General features: G+C 58.1%; 1 protein-coding gene across 3 annotated transcripts; it reads right to left on the reverse strand.

The window, feature by feature from the left end:
• Positions 1 to 686: 686 nt before the first annotated feature.
• LOC102738560 (tumor necrosis factor receptor superfamily member 1A-like) lies at positions 687 to 19,536 on the reverse strand. 3 transcript variants are annotated; one of them, XM_081797602.1, is made up of 11 exons: positions 19,381 to 19,536; positions 12,781 to 12,868; positions 11,430 to 11,558; positions 9,048 to 9,162; positions 7,784 to 7,863; positions 6,603 to 6,716; positions 6,216 to 6,254; positions 6,092 to 6,117; positions 4,677 to 4,976; positions 2,812 to 2,854; positions 687 to 1,896 (listed from the first exon to the last, which is right to left on the reverse strand). In XM_081797602.1, the coding sequence occupies exons 1-11, from the start codon at positions 19,462 to 19,464 to the stop codon at positions 1,598 to 1,600; spliced, it is 1,317 nt and encodes a 438-aa protein (XP_081653728.1). In that variant the 5' UTR covers positions 19,465 to 19,536; the 3' UTR covers positions 687 to 1,597. The 3 variants fall into 3 exon arrangements, with proteins under 3 accessions (XP_081653728.1, XP_081653727.1, XP_081653729.1); XM_081797601.1 differs by having other exon boundaries at positions 6,216 to 6,257; XM_081797603.1 differs by lacking the exon at positions 6,216 to 6,254.
• Between the last annotated feature and the right edge of the window lie 700 nt (positions 19,537 to 20,236).

Here is a 20,236-nt window from a genome sequence, read left to right on the forward strand (position 1 = left end):
GAGATGGGGCCTGAGGCACAGGCCAGGGCTCAACCTTTTGGAGGCATCTTGTAAGCAGAGTCAAGAATGGCACGGAGCCGCTGAAGGGTTCCCACAGGACCGGGCACGGCTGGATTTGTGCTTTAGAACGCTCAGAATGCCCAGGGTGCCAGAACGAACTAGAGAGACCCGGAGGACAGCCAGACTGAAGCCGTTCAGTCGTCTAGAGGACAGTGAATGGTGGCCTGGACTAGCGGGGTGAGCACACAGTTCGGGGAGAGCCCCAGGAAGCAGCAAACCCTGGCACGGTGGGGGAGATGGGGAGACCGGGGGAGGGGGGCGGGGGGGGAGGGACAAGGGAGCGGGTGGTGACCAACCTCTCAGATGACGGAGCAGGTGTGGCATTTACTTTAACTGGGAGTTGAAGAGGCTGGGTGCTGGATGGGAAGGAGCAGGCAAATCTGTGCCTAACTCCAGGGACCGGTGATGTTTGGGGTGAGGGGGGCAGAGTGGAGCTCACCTTCTGAGGCAAGCAATGGGAGGAACACCACAAACCAGAAGAGGCTTCTCCAGCCTCCAATCCTCAGTCCAGAGCCCTGCCTCTGGCAAATTACAGCCTTGGGGTCCGTGTCGTCCTCTGTGCATGAAGCCCCTGCCAAGGACTCACACCCACGTTGTGTACCCCCCGGAAATAAAAGGAAACACGATTTAAAATGTAAGTTTTATTAGGTAAAACTTAATCGCAGGGGTCCTGAAGTGGCTCAGTAGGCTAAGCACCTGGCTCTTGATTTCGGCTCAAGTTGATGTTAGCGTTTGAGACGGGAGCCCAATGGCAGGCTCCGCACTGGCAGGGAGTCGGCTTAGGATTGCCTCTCTCCCTCCGCCCCTCCCCCTGCTCACAGAAATTCTCGAAGCTACATAAAATCTTAAAAAAAGAGAAAAGAAAACTGTAGGGGCGCCTGGGTGGCTCAGACGGTTAAGCGTCTGCCTTCGGATCAGTCATGATCCCGGGGTCCTGGAATCGAGCCCTGCTGAGCAGGGAGCCTGCTTCTCCCTCTCCCTGCCGCTCCCCCTGCTTGAACTCTCTCTAGTAAAAAAATATTTACAAAAACAACTATAAATATAGAAAAAAAATGTAATGATATATTATCTCTACTTGTGATAAATACGGCATAATGTCAAATCATTAAGTTACTCCTCCTTACATAGGGGAACCTCAGTCACAGGCGCAGCGTGTTCCAGGTCATGGGGACATCCCAGATCTCTGCGATTTAGGAGCTGATCAGGGCAGAAAAACGGCCTCCCGCCTCAGTGCCTGGGGAAAGGGCTGGGCAATGTGAGTGCAGCCAGCAGAGTCCCGGACTCTGGACTCGCTGGGATCCACGTCTGCCGCCTTGGCCACAGGCAGTCCCCACAGCTGGTCTGGCCCCGCAGGAAGCACTCTTGCTGGCATGTAGGACTGACCTCCCCATTGCAAACTATCTGTACAATCTATGGAGAAAATGTGCACAGTCCCACCAGGGATTCCAGAAGTTTCCAGTAAGATGCAAACGGGGAAAGGAGGTCAGATCACGTCCATTCAGGATCCGGCTTAACAGCATGATCCCGAGCCCAAAGTCTAATCCGCGGTCTCCGAACGTCTGACCAGGATGCCTTCGGCAACTAACCCGTTTATAGTATTTTCCAAGTACATGTGTAGCTGCATCTTATGGAGGGCGGCGAAGAGTTTAAAAACAGAGGCTTCCCTTCCCAACTGGATTCTCCACCTAAGCAGCATCTGGTGATGCTGCTCCATCAAATTGCCGGGGTTTTGGCATTCGCAAATGTCAATGTCATGGTCCTGCAGCCCGATAAACCTCATAAATGTTTTCCAGTGTTTATCAGAAATCCTGTTTTCAAATTCATAGTAGATCCTGTCTGAAAAAAAGTAAAAGCAGAAAGGAGGACTGTTTACATTTCTGGGAGGACCGTGTGGCCCCTGCTGTCACGGCTCCCCAGGGACAGGTCCCAGGTGTCTCCAGCGTGCCCCAGGGCTGGGTGCCAACCAGCACGCCACACCCAGGAGGTGGGAGGTCCTGTGGGACCCCGCCGATGTCCCAGAAATCGGGTCCAGGGGCCGGGAGACCGAGGTGGGGCCAAGGCTCTTGCCCTGCCTGTGGCTCATTACTGGAGCCTGGAGATGGAGCCAAAGATCCGGGGAAGTCGGGAACTGCATGGGATCCCCAGTCTGCTGCAGGTCACCTGCCCTTTTGCTGTCCCTCGACACCCAGAGAGAGGCTGTAAGACGCACAAGACTGAGAAGGCCTCCAGCTGTCGGCTGGGGACCGTGGCTAGGATCTGAGACCGGACGCAGGTTCTGTAACCTCTCCGGGTTTCAGACTACCATCTCTTTAAACCAATCCAGAGGGGTGGTCTTGCAGAGCTGTTAGCGAAGATGAGATGTAAAAAAGCACCTGTCATGTAGCAGGTCCCAAAAACCCTCCCTGAACGCCTGAGAGAGCACAGAGTCCTAGCCAAGAGCGGGCCTGCTCGTCGAGGCTGCAACAAGTATTCCTACCCCCCATTCATTTCTCCTTCAAAACATGAACGCATCTTCCAATCAAAGCGGTAGTCAAAGCCGATGAATCCCACAAAACTCTGTTTGACAAATGATGTTTCCCCTAATGTCACTCCTGAGCGCGAAATAGTGCACCCCAAGGGGACAGATGGTGCCCGCGGCTTGACGCAGGCAAGTGTCCCCCTCTCAGAAACAAGGACACCGGGCCTGGACATTCAGACCAAACAAGATGAAACCTTCACAGCATCTAGAAATGAGGGATGCAGATTACATACCTTCATTGGATGTATCTGCTACAAAATACTCAGTTTCATATTCCTGTGGAGAGAAGAAAACAACGTTGTTGCAGGAGAAGGAAGAATCCGTGTGGCCGAAGCCCAACCACAATCTGGTTGGAGGGAGCAGCAGGGTGAGGCCATGGGGCCTCTATGGACGGACAAAGGCCTTCAGGGAGTCAGTCCCGCACCGGGGGCCGAGAGTTCACAGCCCACGTGTGTCCTCCGGGGCTCGCTGCCCCAGGACACGGCCGGGGCCCAGAGGCGGCCCAGTGGCCCCTGCTCGGGTAGGCAGGCGGGCAGGTACCCACTGAGCTGTGTCACCTGGGGATACCCAGCTCTGCTCCAGGGAATACGAACGGACAGCACTCCTGTCCACAGAAATGCACAGGGAACGCGAGACGGGACTCCAGAGAGGCTCCGAGCGGAGGCCAGAGCCAACACTGAGTGCCCGAGAGCGGCAGCCCCAACGCCCGCTTCTCCTGCGCACGAGGTCAGGCTGCCCGTCAGCGTCAGGCCGCCGGCTGCAGGCCCGAGGGCCGCGCCTTCAGCCCCCAGCTCTGCCTCCCACCCACGGCTGGCCCCGCACGGGACTCCCCGCTCTGGGCAGGGGCTGCTCGGCCATAACATGGGGCAAGAACGGGCTGAGAGGGACCCCCGGGCCTCCCGCTGAGATGGGCAAGGGTCCTAACGTCTCTACTGACTCGTCTCCGAGCCGGCAGGGAATCTGAACAACGGCAGGGCCTCTCTCCCTACAGTGGTGCCTACGGACACTCGGCCCAGGAACCCAGTCTCCACGGTGGAGTTGGCATCCTCCACGCCCACGCCAGGGGACCCCAGGGGCCACAGCGATCGGAACAGGAGCCGCGTGATCTCCTCCCTGGGACCCTGTCCCTCAAATCCTCGCCTGGGCCCTGCCTTCAGGATTCAGACACGGGCCCTTGTCATTCCCCAAACCCTGGCTCTGTCCCTTCAATGCACATGCTGGCCCCGCTTCCGGAAGAGCCCTACCCCCGAGCCACGGAGCGCGTCTGCTCATCTCGTCAAACTCAGGTGTCGCACGCAGGACGGGCTGTGCAGCCCCGCAACAGAGGATGGGGACCATTGCTGTCCCGCGAGCGAGCCCGACCCCACGGCCCATCCAGGGGCGCAGTGTGCGCTCGCCCCTCCCCCCGCCGCCCCGGCTGCACAGAGGCCATGCCCGGCACGCAGGACTTGCTGGCCGAGGCCCGCCGGGCCCATCTGAGACCCGCTCGCGCTCCGGAGGCTGTGGTGTCCAGCACGTCCCAGCCTCGGGCCCTGGACTAGGACACTCCGAGCCTCAGCGCCCTCCTCGGTGTCAGAGCCCCTTTGGACAGCAGGTGGCCCCGGGCTCCTGTGCGCTGAATCGCAGCCCCACACGCTGAGTCCAAACCTCTCAACGTGACTAGTTAGGAATGGGGTCCAGGCGGACAACAGTCCTGTCGAGGTCGTGAGGGTCAGCCTCACTCCATCCTGACTGGCGTCCTCAGGCAAAGGGGAAATCTGGACATGGACTCGTACACAGGGACACACCCCGTGAGGACGGAAGCAGAGCTTGGAGCGACGCTTCCGCAAGCCCCGGAGCCCGAAGCCAGCCAGATGCGAGCAGCCGCCGGGGGAGAGGCCTGGCCCGCTGGTCCCTCGCAGCCTCCGACACCTCGATCTGGACCGCAAGCCTCCAGGACGCGGAGACAGCACACAGCCCGCTGCAGAAGCCGCCCCGGGAAACGCACACAGGGGCCGTGCGGAGCGCGCGCGTTAGCCCTGAGCACGGACTCTGCGCACAGTGAGCGCCAAGCAAGCAGAGGCTCTCGCTCCTCGGACCCCCCAGACAGCTCGCCCACCTGCTCCAGGGTCCTGAGGGAAGGGGCCGCCTTGGGCCGGTCCTGCGGCCCGGGGGCGGCCGGGGCTGCCGTCGGTAGCGCCTGCTCTGGGGCCGCGGGGCTCCCCCCGAGCGCCACCTGCGCCAGCTCGGCGCCCTCCGCCGGCTCCTCGGAGGCGCCTGCGTGGGGCCCGGCCTCGGGCTTCACGGCTGAGCCCCCCTCCTCCAGCGTGCGACAAGACGAGGACGTTTCTGTGGCAGGGGCTGGCCCGTCGGTCTCAGGATTCAGGGGCAGCAGCGACTCACTCTGCAGATGGCCCATCTGTGAGTAAAGGACAAAACCGTGTCCTTTGGTCACGGAAGCCTGCATCACAGGGGCTTCCCAAGCCACGACTCTGGGGGGAGAAATACCTGGTAATTCCTACCAAATGGCAGACCGTTTCGTGAGGACTGTATTTGCCTGGTGACCTGCGCAACTAGCGGGGAGCTCAGGTGACCGGTAGCAATTATTAGCAATAAAGCACCTCTTTGTCTTTTAAGCAGACCCCCGCCCAGCATGGCGCCCAATGGCGGGCTTGAACTCACGACCCCGAGTGCAAGACCTGAGATGAGATCGAGAGCCGGAGGCTGAACCGACGGGCACCCCGAGGCGCCCGGGCACTACAGCATCATCGTTTACGGAGGGTGTGACCCTGGTTTGGACACAGAACGCTACTGCACACCTAACAGTCTACGCTGGTGTGAGCACAACTTCTGCACACACCAGGGAAGTGAGCAATCCATGTGACTGGCTCCGTCGCGTTACGTGCTTTACGGCTGTGGGGAGGGACCACCACCCCGCACTGCGCGCTGCGCCCGTGGGTCCGCAGCCGGAGCTCTGCGCCCGCACGAAGCACCTGACTGCGGGAGTTCACACTGCAGGAACGTGAGCCCTACACCAGCAGTGAGCGTGTGCGGAGAGGCCGACTCTGAGATGCACGGACGTGGGGAGAGAGGCAGACACGGGCTGACACCTCGGCCCTACAACAACTGGGGTCTCCAGCCCGAGGGGGCAGGCAGGAAGGACCCTCCCAAGCGCCTCTGACAGAGCCCCCCCCTCCCGCCGCCCTGCCCCTGATGCCAGACTCCGCCCGCACACTTGCAGGCCACCAGCTCTACTGCTTCGTGCTCCTCAGCGGACACCGGATGTTTCGGCAGCCCTGGGACGCTCACGCACACCCCTCTGCCCCTCTGCCCCTCGTTTTCCACCCCGCCCTAGACCGACAGGATTTAAGTCTTCTTCCAGCCCATTCTCGGGCTCCGATAAACAGGCACACGCGAGGCTGGAAAGCAAGGGCTCCCGTGCGCCCGCCACTCACCCACCCCAGATGACTTTTGGGACTCGGCTGCCACCAAAGCCTGGTGCCACCGTTAGGGAAACCACAGGACAATACTTACAGCGCTGTCAGGTCCGTCCAACCTTCCTGAAGACCAAGAAGAGGAGAAAGATCAGAACTGAAATCGGGGCAGTGACTTCTACGAGGGGAGAAACTGCTCTGAATTCACGACAAAGCGTCCTTACCTTTCCAGAAGCTGAAGGACCAGTGGTGAGGCCACACACCTGCTAGGAGCACAGGAGGGGAGCGTCCTCGGGGCTCTGCCGCACCCAGCTCCCTGCCTCCCTCCGGGCGCCCCCACGCTGACGCAGCGCCCGTCTCTCCCTGCCCCATGGCCCACAGCACCCCGGACGCGACACCTCCAGCCAGCTGACCGGAGATTCGGGTCTTAAGACCTGTGTGCGGGGAGCAGGCGAAGAGCTCCGAGCTCAGACACGAGAAGGAGAAAATCAAGACAGCTGTGCTTTCACAGCAAAAGCCTCCCGGGGGACCCCCAACCCAGGGGGTCCACTTCGGAGCTCCTGATGGGGACTCGGAGCTGGTCCTCCAGGTCTGACCTGACCCTAATTTACCTTTCTTCTTATAGCGGTACATGACGAAGAAGACAGCAATGATGAGGAGGATGCCCAAGACGATGAAGAATGAAACAAGCCCACGGATGGACACATCCTTGGGTAATTCTTTTCCTGGAAGGAGACGAAACAGAGGATGGTGGAGCAGGGTCAGGCTCACGTTCCTCGCCCAAGTGACGAGTACAAAAAATCCTCGCTCCGGGAGGCAAGGAGGCACTGTGGTCTCTCCCGGCCCCAAGCCCTCTCTCCCGCTAATCATGGTCGTGAACGGCCCTAGCGGGAGGCAGGACAAGCTCATAGTTCCTGTGTCCTAGACGAGGACCCGGAGTCCTGCTCAGGTGGCTGGAAGGAGGAGGTCTGCACGGCCAGCGGAACCATCAACGTGTCTGCTCTTCCTTATGATCTCCTTATTACTGTTTTCTCTCTACTCTATGTTACTGTAACAATACAGCACGTGGGATACACGTAACACACAACAGAGCAGTTATTCAACTGCCCGGTCCCGCGGAGGCTTCATTCAACAGGACGCTATCAGTAGATAAGAATTTGGGGGTGGGTCAAGGGTTCTCTGGGGATTTTCCCGTGCGCAGGGAACCGGCGCCCCTCGCCCCACGTTGTTCAGGGCTCCGCTCTGACTACCAAAACTAAGCAAGCAACCCCGCCTAGGACTCAACAGTAGGCAAGAGTCTCCTAGAGACACTCAGCACAAGAGGCCCAAAGGCTTGGGGCCTCACCTCTGCTCTCGGCTGCTGCCCACCTCACAGCCTCGGGTCCCAGCTGAGCCTCCCTGAAGGCAGCGACCTGGCCTGCTTTTGGGGATCCCATGAAAGGAGAGATGGAGGAGGTGACGACTAACCGGGAGAAAACCGCGGGCCTCACGGAACCCAGCCGCTCCCCTCCCCTCCTGCTCCGCCGCGCGCGGGACGCCAGGCAGGACGCCAGCAGCGAGCGACCCCGCCGGCCCACGCAGCCCGGCGCGGGAGCCTAGGACGCGAGCCACAGCGCGGCTCCGAGCCTTCCGTTTACTCAAGACAGGGCCGTGACCGTGGCCCACGGGCCGAACACAGCCCACTGCCCATTCCCGCAAGTCTGAATGGCACCCAGGCCTGCCAAACCTAACACCTTACGTTCACGGGGCAGGTCTGCGGACCTGGAAGGGAGAGGTGGCGTCCGGCTCTTACCTGGTGCCTCCGTACCAGCTTCTGGGTCACAGACTGTATCATGTGTGACATTGCAGGGCCGAAGGACAGCGCCAGGACATCTGACAGAGGGAGGAAACCCGGAGCATTATTCCTCCCTGCCTGGTACGGTCCCAAACATCCTTCGCACCACCCACAGGTCAGGGGTCAGGAGGAGCCCTGGCTCCCAGGATGGCCCGCCAGCCCTCGGGCTCTCACTGCCGGGCATCTCCCCGGCTGCCTGGCCCAAATCGGTTCACTGAGGAGTAAAGCTCTGTCCCATGCTCTGTGACGCGTGGGGGGTGGGGCAGAGCCTCCCTCTGTTCCTGGATAGCACTGTGTGTGCTGGGAGGACTGGCCCTGCTGTAGCTGCAGCTCGACCTCCCTCAAGAAAGAAGGTAGCCCAAAGGTGAAGCGCGTGCAAAAGGGGACGTGCAAGCGAATCCAGAGAAGCCAGAGGCTTGATCGAACCGGACCTCAAGGCAGTCCTCGCTTTGGACTTGCAGGTCCAGGAAGCTACTGTTCGACACAGTCTGGGTCATGTCAGTTCACGACGTGCCTCACAAAGGAAAGGAGAGCTATCTCTTTAGGGGCTCTGCACTGTCGGCGTCCCCAGAAGGTCCTCCCCAGTCGGTGTCCACCCAGAACCTCGGAAGGGGGTCGGCAGAGATGCTCACGTGATGGATGCGGTCACGCCAGACTACGGCGGGCCTTCATCCACGACCGCTGTCCTTACAGGAGGGAAGAGGGTATCGGGACAGAGAGAAGGCCAGGTGCAGAGAGACAGACACAAGCACGCGAAGACGACCTCAAGCGGAGAGAAGCAGAGGCAGGTAAGCCCAGGAGCCCCGAGGCGTGCCGGCACCATCAGAGGCTGGAAGAGGCGAGGCAGGGTCCTCCCCCAGGGTCTGCAGAGGGAGCTCGGCCCCGCTGACCCCTGGCTTCAGACTTCTGGTCTGCAGACTGTGAGAGAACACACCTCTGTTGGTTTTCTCACAACCACCCAGGTGTGGCCGTGTGTCAGCAGCCACAGGTCACTCACGGTGATGCGTTCACGCTGCTCTGCAGTCGTTCCATCTGCCTACACCTCTCCTCCCCTGGAACCCTCGACGGCTCCCTCCTCCCTCCCTGGGCCTCTGCTCAAGAGGCCAGTCCCTCCCGACGCGCTCTGCCCCGCGTGGACTCGTCACTGCCCACGTGTCTGCACCGTCTCCACCACGCTGGGCGCTTAGGGTCTGCTACCGTGAGCACAGGGGGGGCCCAGCACCTTCGACACCGGAAGCAATTCTCCACGCAGCTCGGTGAGTCGCAGAAGAAGCTCCCCGACGCACACTGGCACTGCCCGTCGCGGGTCCGTGTGCACGTGGCCACCATCTCCTGGTCTGAAGGGGGAGGGCTGAGGGTCAGCGCCGGGGGCAGGACCGTCCCCGCCCACACCGGGCTGCGCCCAGCACGGAACCCGGCCTCCCCTTCCCTTCTGTGCAGGGGCGGAGAGGGGCCAACAGCCAGACCTCAGCCCTGCATCCCGGCCGAGGGGCCAGGGCCACCTGCTCAGAAGCCACCCCCATCGTTCCGTTCACCTTGTTCGCCCCACACAGAAGAGCACAGCACCGCCAGGGATGCCGCCTGAGGGACTCCTCAGAGAGAGAACGGTAGGCAGGGGGACCCCTCCTCCTCCAGCAATACCCACCGCGGCCGCGCTCACCACCAACCCAGAGCCCTTCCGCGGTGCTCGAGACCCAGAACAGCATTCCAGAGACAGGCGACAACAAAACGGGACCACACTCCCCGCCGGGTACCACGTCCCAGACCCACAGCCCGGGTTCAGCCCTCCGCAGCCCATCGCTACATTCTGGAGCTTCCTGAAGCCCGACGCGCTGGGCTAGACACGACGGGACCGGATCCCACCGTGTACCCCACGCCGGGCTGGCCCCTCGGGGACGCATCTCTCCGTCCCTGGACATTTGGGTTGCTGCTGGCTTTATGCGACTGCAGACGCTTCCCCAGCTCTCAGCACACACGAGCAAGCGCCTGCCCGGGTCGAGATCAGGACACGGGGTGGGCAGGCAGCCGCTTAGGCGCATTTTCAACTTCACCACCTCTGCCAAGACTGTTTCCAGGGCGTACGGACTCCTGCACGCCCCTGGGGGTGAGTCCTTCCTGTCCTCGGCCCCCACGCCAGAAATCTGTCCGTCTGCTAGGAGGACAGCATGTCTGCCCGTCTACTCCCATGCTTTTTACATGCGTACTGGTCACGTATGTCCCGTCGTCTTGGCCGCGACTGTGTCTCCATTTAAATCGAGTGTGTTTTCAAACCTCCCTACTGATGTGTTTCTTCTGGATGTGAATTTCCCGGAGTTGTATCATCAATCCGTTCTCCCACTTCATGGCTGAATTCCCAAACCTGGGTGTCTCGTGACGAACAGAAGTTGGCCGTTTGAACGCAGTCACGGGTACGGTTTATGACTTTTACGGCTCCCGTAAGATGCTTTTCCACTACCACCAGGGCATAAACACGCTTTACCTTCTGCTCTCAAAGTCTGACTTTTCCCACGCGGCCTGAGCTGCACCATGAGCACACTCGTGAGCGCAGCGGGAGCTTCCCGGCCTGCGTCCTGCACGGGCAGCGGCTCGGGGGGCGGCCGGCGGTCTGCGCTGGAGATGCCAGCCCTGCTCCTGGGGAGGGCTCGGTCACCGGGCCACAAGCCACCGTTCGCATCCACGGCGCTGTCCGCTGTTCCGCTGGCCCAACCGTCCACCCTGCCCTGACCATCACGCTGTCCTCCTGCCTCTCTGCACTGAGTCGTAACATGGGGGAGAGGGAGTACGCTCTCTCTCTTCCTCCTGAGAGTTTTGACAATTGTCAGCTTGTTAGATTGCATGAAAATACCTGTTCCGATTTTTTTTTTTTTTAAATAAAAATTGTTATTTAAAATCTTCAGCGGGCCGCCTGGATGGCTCAGACGTTAAGCGTCTGTCTTGGGCTCAGGTCATGATCCCAGGGTCCTGAGATCGAGCCCCGCATCGGGGTCCCTGCTCAGCAGGAAGCCTGCTTCTCCCTCTCCCACTCCCCTTACTTGTGTTCCCTCTGTGTCTCTGTCAAATAAAACCTTTAAGAAAATAAAGAAAATGAAATAAAATCTACAGCAGGATATCTTGGGAATCCACTGATTCTAAGAATCCTTTTCACAGAGATCTGATATCTTTAAAACAGAGAGTCTTCCTACTTATAATCTTGATTCTCTGCGTAAGTAGACTTTCTTCAATGTTGTTTGTTCACATAAACAAAAATTTTATACATCCTCTCCTAGATTTTCTCAAAGTTTCTCATCTTTTCTTCGCTAATCCAAACAGTATCTTTTTAAAGAATGACATCTTTTAAAACAACTTGATGCTCCCACGTAGAAATAGAACCTTTTGTATATGACCCTTGCCCCGAGCGTCTCTAAGATCCTGACTCCCGGAAGGCTGATTCTTTAAGCAGGTGCACCCACCATCATGATAAGAACACCCCGAGATCGGTACCCTGCAGCTCTGTCATTGTGTTCATCTGACATCATCCCGTTTGGGGCAACGCCAACAAGCTGAGGCCAGGAGGCTACGTTTCCAAACCCCGAGATCCCACTGTGCTGGACTGCGGCGCACTTACCCGCCCGACACTGAGTGCACGGCCAGCAGCTGGTCTCCCCGTTTGGGTGGGAGAGGAAGCTTCCGGGTTCGCATGGGCTACATTTCGGAACACCATGGTTTACACCACAGTCCGCGCTGACATGACAGCCTGTAAAGGAGGGAACACAGAGGTGAGGTGGAGGCCCAGAGCGGACCCGACCCCGAGGCCTCTACTGGAGGACCAGACCTCGCCACTAACTCCTTGGAACGTTCTGGACTGACACTTGGCCTCCGGTGTCCCAGGAACTGGGGGCCTGGTGCCCCACGGCTTTCAGTGACATCTTGGAACACATGTCAGCAGGTGGTTTTGAGCATACACACTGGAGGCTCCTGTGGCCGACAACGTCTGCGTGTCCGCCCCTGCCCCCGGGGTGGGCTGACAGCTCCCAGCTCATCTACAGGGAACGCCGGAGGGCTCGAGACAGAGTCTCTGACCAGTCCCGGAGGAGCCCCCCGGTCTAGCGCCTGCCTCGGGCAAAGGCCGTAGCTGAGACAATCAGCCCTTGCTGGGAGGTGGCTGTCACACCCCGGACCTGCACACAGGCTGAGTTCACAAGGTTCCCAGTCGAAGCACCCGCGGCTAATGCATGCCCACACGAGCCGTGCGTGTGCACACGTGCGGACCCACACGCGCCTGGTGCATACAGAGCTGTGCTGGGAGCGTGTCAGGGGAGTGGGCCAGGTGGGGACCTTCAGTACCCGGAACGGGAGCCCTGCGGGGGCAGGGAGCATGCGGGGCAGTGGGTGACGCCGGTGGCGATGGGTAGAGGGATGTGGCTGGCCCGCGCAAAGACGAGATCCGTGAAGGAACTCTCACAGACGGCGTGTGCACATCCGTCTGCGAGTGGAGATGAGGTACATGCTGTGGGGGGTGGGCAGAGCAGCCACCTGAGGCCTGCGGCCCCCTCCTGATCTATGGGGCTCATTCAGAGCATCCTCACGAAGGTGAGTAAGCCTCCGTGCACGTGCTGTGCCTGAGCACCGTGGTCGCACCTGCCCCGCTAGGACCCTCCTCGTCAGGGGTCCGCGGTCGACTACCCCAACGGGAGGACAGCTAGGAGCATCCGGCCTGGCCGTGCACCCCCATGTTTTCCTCCAGCCTGCCGAAAGACCTCCCTGAACAAAACAAGCCCACAACCCTGTTCACAGGAGAGGCCCCCCAGGGGGGCCAAGATGGGGGGGCTGGCTGCCAAGGAGCGGTCCACCCACCTGAGCCAGCGGGGGTCTCCCCGCCCAGCCTCCAGCTCTGTCTGCTCCAAGGGCCCACAGCCGCCCTTCTCCAGCCTGGGAGGGCCGCCCCCCAAGGCTCCAGAAGATCCCCTGGGACTCACCGGCAGGACATCGCTTGCAGCACCAGCTGAGATCCTCAGGCTTGTACTCATCGGGGCCGCACTCGGGCTCACCGCCTGGCAGGGGCACCTTCGATCCGAAAAAGAAGATGGGGGTCATCGAGAGAAGCCCCTGCTGCACACGGAGCCGCACACATCCTCCAGCTGGACACGTGCGAGCACACACGGGGACAGCCACCTGCCACCTCACGGGGGTGGGCTCTGTTGGGGGAGCACATGTTGGGAACTTCCTACGTATCTCTGTGCTTTTGCACTTGGGATCTGGACCAGTGCTACCCCAGGGCAAAATGTTCTTTCGTTTCCCAAAACATGTGCTCAGGTCCACTCTTCCTGTTGTTGCTGTCTAACCTGCTGGCCCGGCCAGGACTGAATCGTCTGGGCCCGAGTATTGCTTTTTTTGAAATGATTTATTTATTTATTTCAGAGGCAGTGCACGAGCAGGGGGATGCGTAGGAGGAGAGGGAGACAGAATCCCAAGCAGACTCCCCGCTGAGTGCCGAGCCCGACGACTCGGAGACTTCGATCCCACGACTCGGAGACCGTGACCTGACCCAAAAGCAAGCCTCGGACGCTCAAGGGACCGAGCCACCCAGGTGCCCCGACCATTTGCTTTTGTTCTAGTTCATCTGTTCAGCGACTACGTATTTATGTGCCAAAAAAGCACATCATCTGTTGGCTGGGAACAGGGGATCTGAGTGTGTGCACCTGCCATCTTCGTGCACACACACTAGAGCCCCCTCGTGGTGTGGTCCTGACTTTTTACATCGTTACTGATTGTTTTCTGCTCGCTCTATTGGTGTTTGAGGTACAGTAAAAGCTCGACCAAGTTCACGGATGTCAGATTTCACCAGACAGTTACGCCAGCTTCTGCTGTGTGCGCTGCTGCCGCTCGGGCGGATGCGTGCGATGTCACGACCGCTGCAGTTAAAGCCCTGCACCCCTGCCGTCCGCTGAATTCGGGTCTGCGAGCCGGCCCGCTCCGTGACACTCCTCCGTAACCCCGAAGCGGCTCCTCGCGGCAGCTCCCGGCAGCTCCCGGCACGCGCAGAACTGCAAGACCCTCTTGCCGGACTGTGCTGCTACCACTCCTCGCATCTCTAGCCGAGAAGGGCCTGCCGTCCACCTTCACCCCGTCTGCTTCCCGCCCAGCCGTGCTACTTCCTTTGAGGCAGAGCTCTGAAAACACCACCTCGCTAGACTTTCCCTTCTACGTCAACCCGATCATTCGGAAACGAGTTCCACCTATTTGCAGGTGCTGGACCATCACCGTATTTACGTTTCCTCCTGCCATCTCATGTTGTGTTTTTAATATCCCACTTTCTCGGATTCTTTTCTGCCTGCTTTTCAGGCTTTTGCTTCCTTTATTCCTCGTCTCCACATCCCTTTTTTTCCCTTCCCACGGAAACCGATGAGGTTCCATTTCTGGTTTCTAGTGGTTTAGGGTACATTGTAACTTGGGCAAAACATAAAGGAACAAAATCAGATTGAGATGGGCTTCTGTCTGCCAATACCACAGTCGTAACTGTTTCAGGCAAGAACGTATCAATGAATGCACGTTCGTGAACGAAAGCTCCTGCGAAAACAGAATATTTACACACTTTCAAAGGCAATGCCCCTCAAGATACTTGCTAATTACAGACGGAGAAAATATTATTAAGTTTACTGGGAAGACACCTGGCAAACCACCTGAACTGTCAAAGTCAGCGTCGCCACGGAAGGAACAAATGGAAGGAACAAATCGATGTCCTGTGTCACGTGTCTTTTGAGATGGTGCAGTTGAAAGGACACAAAGTCGCCTCTATGGTATTTTTCCCAAAAATGCCAAACTCACATTTATTCACAAAAAGCCAGCACACGGACCCAAATTGAGAAGCGTTCTACTAAACGATGGGTCAGTACCCTATAAGCGTGTGAAGATCATGGAAGAGAAAAAAGACTGAGAACAACTCAGCCTGAGGACGGGTGGGACAGCAGGGGACTTGAAGGGAGTCTGGGGACAGAAGGACAGCACCTGTTTCAACCTTTGCCCCCATTCTGAGCATGGAGTGCAGACACCCTCCTCTGGAGGTCTGCAAGGTCACTACCAGTGCTCTTAGTCTGTGCTATTTTAGTTGGCGGGAGGTTTTTTTTTTTTTTGAGGTATCGTTTTTTTCTTTTCTATCAGGCTAACATGCAGGGCACTCAAAAGTAACCGTCTGAAAGTGTAGAATACGGTGGCCTCCAGCCCACGGACGCTGTTGCACAACCATTTGGACTATGTTGGTAACTTAAAAAGTCCAAAGGTACTTCAAAATCAAACCTCAAAAATTAAAAACCTTGTGGGAAAAAAAAAAAATCTCAAGAGGAAAGCGGCTTTCCTTTCTGGAACTCAGCCTGGTCAATAACATAACGGAGGCCATTTCCTTCTGTCCAGATGAGGCTCACCGGCTCAGCCAGCAAGGGGACGCTTCAAGTGGCAAAAAACAGTAAAAAAAGTCCTGTCCTGTCCCCCAGCCACTGTGGTGTCAGGGCCACCGGCCTCCGCCCCACCTCCGCCCCCCCCCCACTCCGCCCCGAGTCGGCTCTGGGATGCCGAACCCGGTGCTCCCACCCCCCAGCCAGAAGGCAAGTGGGGCTGGGAGGGTGGGTGGTCTCAGCTGTACGCTGGTGGCACGCTGGGGACCCTTCCTGTGTGCCCTGACCACCCAGGCCCAGGACAAGGGTGGGGCAAAATGTAAGCCCCCCCCCCGCCCCCCGAACTCAGCAACCAAGATAAAGCTACATGATGCAGTAATTTAAAAACTTGAATCAGCAGACGGCTGCCAACTGTTGTGAGTACAGTTTTCCTGGAACCAGAGGACGAAGGGTTCCCCATGGTCCCACCGGAGGCCCACCTACCGGCAGCAATGCTCCCACCCCCATGGGGCTCGCCCCAGCCAGAGGTCCCCCTGCTCTCCGCCCTCCCCTCAGGCCCCAAGGCCCCTCCAGCCCCTCACTTCTGTGTCAAGACATCCCTAAGGAATTGCAATGGCATGTGGGAACCACAGCCACCCAGCATTTGCACACCCCCAACACTCCAGTGGAGAAGCCCTGAAGAGCCTGCGAGAAGCTTAACCCTTCGGTGAACAAGAACATGCCACCGATCTGAAGTGAGCATCTCCTTCCGGGCAACCCCAGCCTCACAGAGAGGAAGGTCCAGGAAGGGGTCCTGAGAACCCTGAGCCCAGCCCAGTGGGTATATTGCAACCACACTGAGAAGAGAGGCATTTCCCCTGCACCTTCAAAGACAGGCTGGCAGGCAATTTCCAGAAGGTGCAGGTTCCAAGTTCTCCCCGCCTTAAAGCTTCAGCATGTATGACAAGGAGCTGATGGAAGAACGGACCCTGACTAAGCACCAAGCAACACATTCTGATGCACGACCAAGTTTCATGGAATCAAAGGCTCTCTGCTTCTGCACAGCGAAGGAAACCATCGACAAAATGAAGTGGCAATCGACCGAATGGGAGAAGATACCTGTGAACGACAGACCCAACAAGGGCTTAACATCCACAACAGACAAAGAACTCATACAACTCCGTTAACAAAAAAAAAAAAAAAACAACCAGCTTAAAACATAGGCACGGGATCCGAGTAGACATTTTCCAAAGACGACACAGATGGCCAACAAACCCGAGAAAAGATGCTCAACATCACCCATCATCAGGGAAATGCAAATCAAAACCACAATGAGATTTTACCTGGTTCTTGTCAGAAGAGCTGGGATCAAAGAGACAAGAAATAGCCCAGTGTTGGGGTGAGGCTGTGGAGAAAAGGGAACCCTCCCGGACTGTTGGTGGGAGTACAGAGTGGCGCAGCTCCTCTGGAAAACGGGACGGAGGTTCGTCAAGAAAGTTAAAATAGAACTACCCCACGACCCAGCAATGCAACTTCTGGGATTAACCTCACGCATGTGAAAAGACATATACACCCCTGTGTTCCTGGAAGGATTATTTACAACAGCCTCGATAGGAAAACAGCCAGAGAGTCCACGGTGATCGATGAACAGGTAAGGAAGATGGGGTATATATACACGGTGGAATATTCGCCACAAAAAATAATGAAATTCACAATAAAAAAGGAGAAAAAGAAAGAAAAGGCTCTCTGGGTCAAGTTTTTCAGTGCATCAACGTGGTCTTGCAGACATCACCAGACATACTTGACTACAGGACACAAAGAGTCCCCCCATCGAGGAATCTGGGAGCCACCAGCGTGGAAGGCGGAAATACGAGGACAGAGAAATCGACAAGCCATCGGACCTGGCTGATCTCATTCTGAACGTGCTCTGGAAAAATTTGTTTATGTACACCTGGCAAATACACGGGCAGAAATAGGCAGCCCCAGGGGCGGAGGGCACCTAGAAGAAGGTGTTAGGTAGGAATGCCCTCCGGTCAGGAAAACACCAAGACTGGACCGAACTCAGGAATTCGACAAACAACCTGAAACTGACACACGGATCGTATTTAACAAAGCACTAAAATCACGGACGCCTGGGGGGCACAGTCGGTTAAGCATCTGACTCTGGGTTCTGGCTCAGGTCAGGATCTCAAGGTTGTGAGATCAAGCCCCGTAATGGGCTCTGCGCTCAGCTCACAGAGTCTCTTGAATTCTTTCCCCCTCTGCTCTGCTCTCTCTCTCTCTCAAATAAATCAAGGGGCGCCTGGGTGGCTTAGTTGGTTAAGCATCTGCCTTCAATGCAGGTCATGTCCCTGGAGTTCCGGGATCCAGCCCCCCACTGGGCTCCCTGCTCAGCGCGGAGTCTGCTTCTCCCTCTTCTTCACCCCTGCTCCTGCTGTCTCTCTCAGATAAATAAACAAAATCTTCAAAAACAAATAAAGAAATAAAATCTGGGGTGCCTCAGTGGCTCAGTGGGTTAAGCCTCTGACTTTGGCTCAGGTTATGATTCCAAGGTCTGGGATCCAGTGCCACGTGGGGCTCCCCCCTCAGAGGGAAGTCTGCTTCTCCCTCCCCTTCTGCCCCTCCCCCTACTCATGCCCGCGCCCCTGCTCTCTCTCTCTCTCTCCAATAAATAAATAAAATCTTTAAAAAAATAAATAAAATCTTTTTTTAAGATTAAATAACAGTATGGAGGTTCCTCAAGAAGTTAAAAATACACCTACCCTACACCCAGCAATTGCACTAATAGTTACCCAAAAGACACAAAAGTAGTGATCCAAAGGGGCACCGGCCCCCAATGTTTATAGCAGCAATGTCCACAAAAGCCAAACTATGGAAAGAGCCCAGATGTCCATCAACAGATAAATGGAGAGAGATGATGTGGTATATGTACAATGAAAATTACTGAGCCGTCAAAAAAGAAAAGGAAAGAAAAGAAAGAAATCTTGCCATTTACATCGACACGGATGGAACTAGAGCATTATGCTAAGTGATAATCAGAGAAAGACAACGATCATATGATCTCACTCATAAGTGGAATTTAAGAAACAACAGACAGGGTCCTAGGGGAAGGCAGGGAAAGATAAAACGAAATCAGAGAGGGAGACAAACTCTTCATAAGAGACTCTTCACTCTAGGAAACACACTGAGGGCTGCTGGACTGGACGGGGGTGGGGGGCTGGGGTAACTGGGTGATGGGCATTAAGGAGGGCAGGAGATGTGATGAGCACTGGGTGTGATATGCAACGGATGAGTCACTGAACTCCACCTCTGAAACGGTAATATACGTTAATTAATTGAATTTAAATAAAATTAAAAATCAAGAAATGAAAATAAAAGCACTAAAATCAGAAAGGACATCCTTTTCAGGGGAGAAACACAGCAACGCTGTAGCCAAACCGGCTTCCAGGAAACTCAGCAGATCGCTGGGTGTGGAGAGCCTGGGCCTCCTGTCCTTCTCCGGCAGAGAGAGGACGACGCAGCCCCCAGCCCCCAGCCCCACTTCGGACTTTGAGCCCCTCGGGGGAGCGGCGACACGCAAACCTGCACACTGCGGTTTGAGGCTAACGCTCCGTGGCCCCGCAATCCGATTCTCTGAGCTTGCGGTTTCCGGATACGTTATCAAGTATTATCATGGGTCCCAACGCAATGCCACAATCTCGGCCCCAACCCATTTCTGCGCGAACGTGGGATGGCTGATAACACAGCCCAAGTGATCGGCAGCAGATTAAAGACGACGCTTCCCGCGAAAATTCGCGCAGCCTCCCTCCCCTCCCCGCTGCCAGCCGGGCGCCCCGCCAGCACCGGGCTCCGTCTGCCCCGAGGGAGCGCGCGCGGCCTGCAGGGCCTGCCCGGCCCCTCCCGGGGCTCCGGGACCCTTCCCCGCCCGCGGCCGGCTTGTCCGGGCACGCAGGGTCTCCGGGACCGCTCCACGCGCCTCGGCCGCCCCGCCCGCTCCGGCTCCCAAACCCTACCCCGCCCCCACTCTACCCGCCGCGCCGGGCCCCCCCCCGTGCCAGCACCCACCCCTTCCGCCACCGCTTCATGGGCCTTCCCTGCCCGCTCCCGCGCCTCTCCTACTGCCCCGCGCGCCTGCCCAGCCGCTGCATGCCCCCTCCGCGCGCCCCCCCTCCGGCCCCAGGCCGCCCCGCGCAGCCCCGCACTGCTCACCGCGGCTCCGCGAATTAGCGGCAGGGCGCACAGCCGCAGGGCGCACAGCCACAGGGCGCACAGCGCGCTCCGCCCGCCGCCCATCGCCGCGCCGCGGACTATACAGCCGAGGCCGGCTTCAGCCGGCTCTATTCCGCGGGCGCCTGACGCCGCGGGACGGGGCGGGGCCGCAGGGGGCGGAGCCCGGCAGGAATTTCCCTCCCGCGAGCCGGCCTACCTCTCCGAGCGCCGCGCCCCTGGTGGGCGGAGCCTCGCCTCCCGCTCGCCGCCGGACAGGGCGGGCGAGGACGTAGACGGACGCGGTCACGTCATCTCTAAGCGCCGGCCGTGGGCTCCGAGCCAGAATCCCGGTGCTGAGACTGAGCGGCCGCCTCTTCTGGGTTCGCCCTCAGGGGGGCTCCTCCTTGTGCCGCTGCCCCACCGCCCCCTCGTGCGCGCTCTCTTATTTATTAATTTGACAGAGCGAGCGAGCACCCCTGAGCAGGGGGAGCGGGGAGCCGACGACGGCGTGGGGAGGGGGAGGCTCGTGTTTCAGGGGGACAGAGCTTCGATTCGGGAAGATGGGAAGTTCTGGAGTCGGACGGTGGGGATGGGTGTGCGACCGCACAGATGTCCTTAAGGCTGCGCAGCTGGGCACCCAACACTGGGTCAGATGGAAAATGTTACGCGTTTTACCGCAATAAAAGCAGAGTCATTAAAAAAAATCCCCACCCAGAGCAGCTTTGCGTCAGTGCGATGTCCGGCGCAACTGGGGCCGGGCGGCAGGGTTCTCGTCTCGAGGTGAGGAAGAATGCGTGTCGCGGACACGCGAGGCTGAAGTGATAGTTTATTAAGCGAAGCTGAGAACCGGACGAGA

This window comes from Leptonychotes weddellii, chromosome 11 (genome assembly GCF_054177405.1).
Source record: "Leptonychotes weddellii isolate Sample4059 chromosome 11, ASM5417740v2, whole genome shotgun sequence".
NCBI classification, from domain to species: Eukaryota; Metazoa; Chordata; class Mammalia; order Carnivora; family Phocidae; genus Leptonychotes; species Leptonychotes weddellii.